Source organism: Opisthorchis viverrini (assembly GCF_000715545.1).
Source record: "Opisthorchis viverrini unplaced genomic scaffold opera_v5_181, whole genome shotgun sequence".
NCBI lineage: Eukaryota > Metazoa > Platyhelminthes > Trematoda > Opisthorchiida > Opisthorchiidae > Opisthorchis > Opisthorchis viverrini.
Window position 1 is genome coordinate 833,466 of NW_008751840.1, and position 2,615 is coordinate 836,080.

General features: G+C 45.7%; 1 protein-coding gene across 1 annotated transcript; it reads left to right on the forward strand.

The window, feature by feature from the left end:
* Positions 1-485: 485 nt before the first annotated feature.
* Positions 486-975, forward strand: T265_07749 (hypothetical protein; the record flags this gene model as incomplete). Its single annotated transcript, XM_009173348.1, has 2 exons — positions 486-636; positions 671-975. The coding sequence occupies 2 exons, from the start codon at positions 486-488 to the stop codon at positions 973-975; spliced, it is 456 nt and encodes a 151-aa protein (XP_009171612.1).
* Positions 976-2,615: the final 1,640 nt, after the last annotated feature.

Below are 2,615 nucleotides of genomic sequence, written 5' to 3' on the forward strand. Positions count from 1 at the left end.
ACTTGCCCAAGATGAACGACGGCATACGCCACAAGCAGGAAAGGTCCACCTGCCGCAAAGAATAAAGTCTGAAACAATTGCACCAGTTGGGTGGTTCTCTAAGCAAAGTTCTATCAGATACCACCCCAAGACGATTTAAGCAGGGTTGAAAAGGGTCAACTATAAACATCCATTCAGCCCGGCACATATTTCGAATTCTAGGGCCGTTGAAATGTTAACCAAAGAGTATGAGGATTACCCCGTAAGACGCATGATTGCGCATGGATGCAATCCATGACCCAACGGATTTAGAAAGACGCGCTGATGTACGAAAAATTAAAGTATTACATTCCTAGAGCAGTCAAAGGATAATTTTTAGCAGCCAGTATCCAGAAAGTGTGCAGTCTGCTGACTGAGCATGCTATCAGTAGGCTAGCTAATTTAAAATGTTTTAGTCGTTCAGGACTGCCTGGCGCTTCGTTTGAATTTTCTTGAGCAGCGTGAAGATGGGTCGAATGCACAGTGCTGGGAAGGGTATTTCGAAGAGTGCTTTGCCATACAGGCGGTCTGTACCGTCATGGCAAAAGATGTCTGCTGACGAGGTGAAGGAGCACATATACAAGCTTGCTCGTAAAGGCCTGCCTCCCTCACAAATTGGTAAATACCTTCATTGATGCTAATGTGTTCACAGGTGTGATCCTGCGTGATAGCCACGGTGTTGCTCAGGTTCGCTGGCTTGCTGGAAATAAAATTCTACGAATCTTGAAGTCGAAAGGTCTGGCTCCAAGCATCCCGGAGGACCTGTACCAGCTTGTGAAGAAGGCGGTGGCAATTAGAAAGCATTTGGGACGTAACCGTAAGGACAAGGACTCCAAGTTTCGCCTGATTTTGGTGGAAAGTCGGATTCATAGGTTAGCACGGTACTACAAAACCTGTCGGGTTCTTCCCCCTAACTGGAAGTACGACAGTGCTACAGCTTCTACGCTAATCGCTTAAATCTTGTACCCTTAAATACACGGATGAGTGGGTTTGATTTTCTGGTCTTATTGATAAAGATTTGGATCCAACCGTTTTGGATTAGTGGCAGAATAGTCGGCCCTTACCGTTTGTTTAAATGACGTTTCCGCTGGAGACTAGCTATGTATCGCAGTCCTGACGTGGGTTTTATGCAGCTTATAGAAGATTGTAGATATGCCAGGTGATGGTGCGTTCGAAATATCCATTTATTGGTCCTCTGGCTCATCATTCGGTGACTAAGTACCGCACACCACATATTTCCTGTTTTGTAGTCGCTTAAAATTGAGACCAGTTTTGTTGTACCACGACAATCGGTCAGTTGCGGAAACTTCTTGTTATTTTATGGAATATTCATAGCCAAACCAGTGTAGTAGAATGCATATTCATAGCCTGGCGTTTTGGGTGCTGAGGGCAACCTTTTTCAGTCAGTCGATTACTGCCCGCAATGTCCAGCGTCGAGTAACGAAACGGAGTATTGGGTCAGGCTGTGAACAGTGAGTTTAACTTTTCATTGTGGTAATGCCAGAAACAATCGACAAGCAGCGCATGGTCTGGCAGATGCCGCTAGCTAGGGTACGAAAATTTAGCCTTTGGTTCACTACATTTCTTCCAGATTGGCTAGGGGCACTTCATGTGGTCGTATAGGGTTGTTTTCGGTGACTGCAATTCCGCTTCGTTGTGGTACAACCATCTATTTCTTCCTAGTAAGATTCCAATGTAGACGCAGGAGTGGCCAGTGTGGTTACCTCCACGTGCTCATCCACACAGGCTGGTAGGAACACAACCCAGTCGCATTGATCTGATGCCGTGTCTCTGAACTCGCCAACCAAAGAAAATAAAGGTTCCAGGAGGCCGGACGTAACAACATGAATATTGTTTAGTATTCTCGATGTCTTGTCGAATCCCGTCTATCTCATAGCCTGTCACTTAAAAGAGGGTACTGTGTTTTATCGTATTTATTAAGACGCCTCAGTTCACGAGTGCTGCGAACTTGCAGAGGTGAATCGGGTCTCTGGGCTTCGTGCAATGATGCGGTAACTTTTCTAACACAGGTCAAGAAAGTTCGATGTGAGACTCAGCCTCCAGTTTTTAGGATTCCCAAGGACATGGTTGTCAAGTTCACACTCTAAATGTTTTGTTTACCCTGCTGCTCATGTGAGTCTTTCGTTCGACATTGTGCATCTATTTGGAAAGCGATGTGTCTGAGTGCAAGCCTCCGACTAAATCCACTTTATCTCGAAGCAAATCTCGGACTTAGGTTCCATCCGGGCAGCGCGTACGACCCTAATTCTCTCGTGTATTGGTTGAGTACTTACCCGCGCCATTGATTGATGGCTTTGTCTCTTCTAGCCAGACCGAGCAGGCGCACAGTACGCGGACGTTTTACTGGCATTCCTACCAACGTAATCGCTATAGCGAGTTTGTAGTGCCTTGGGATATGCAGCCAGTTTCTTTACGATGCACTTCGTTAGGCACGTAGTTTCGCTGCCAGGCGTGAGCATTACCATGGGTGAATATCAAAGTGTAATCACCAGCAAGGGTTGCTTAAGTTCCTGAGCTACATAGTAGTACCACGCGGAAAATTGTATTGTAAGCAATTATCTTAATTTTTATCACGG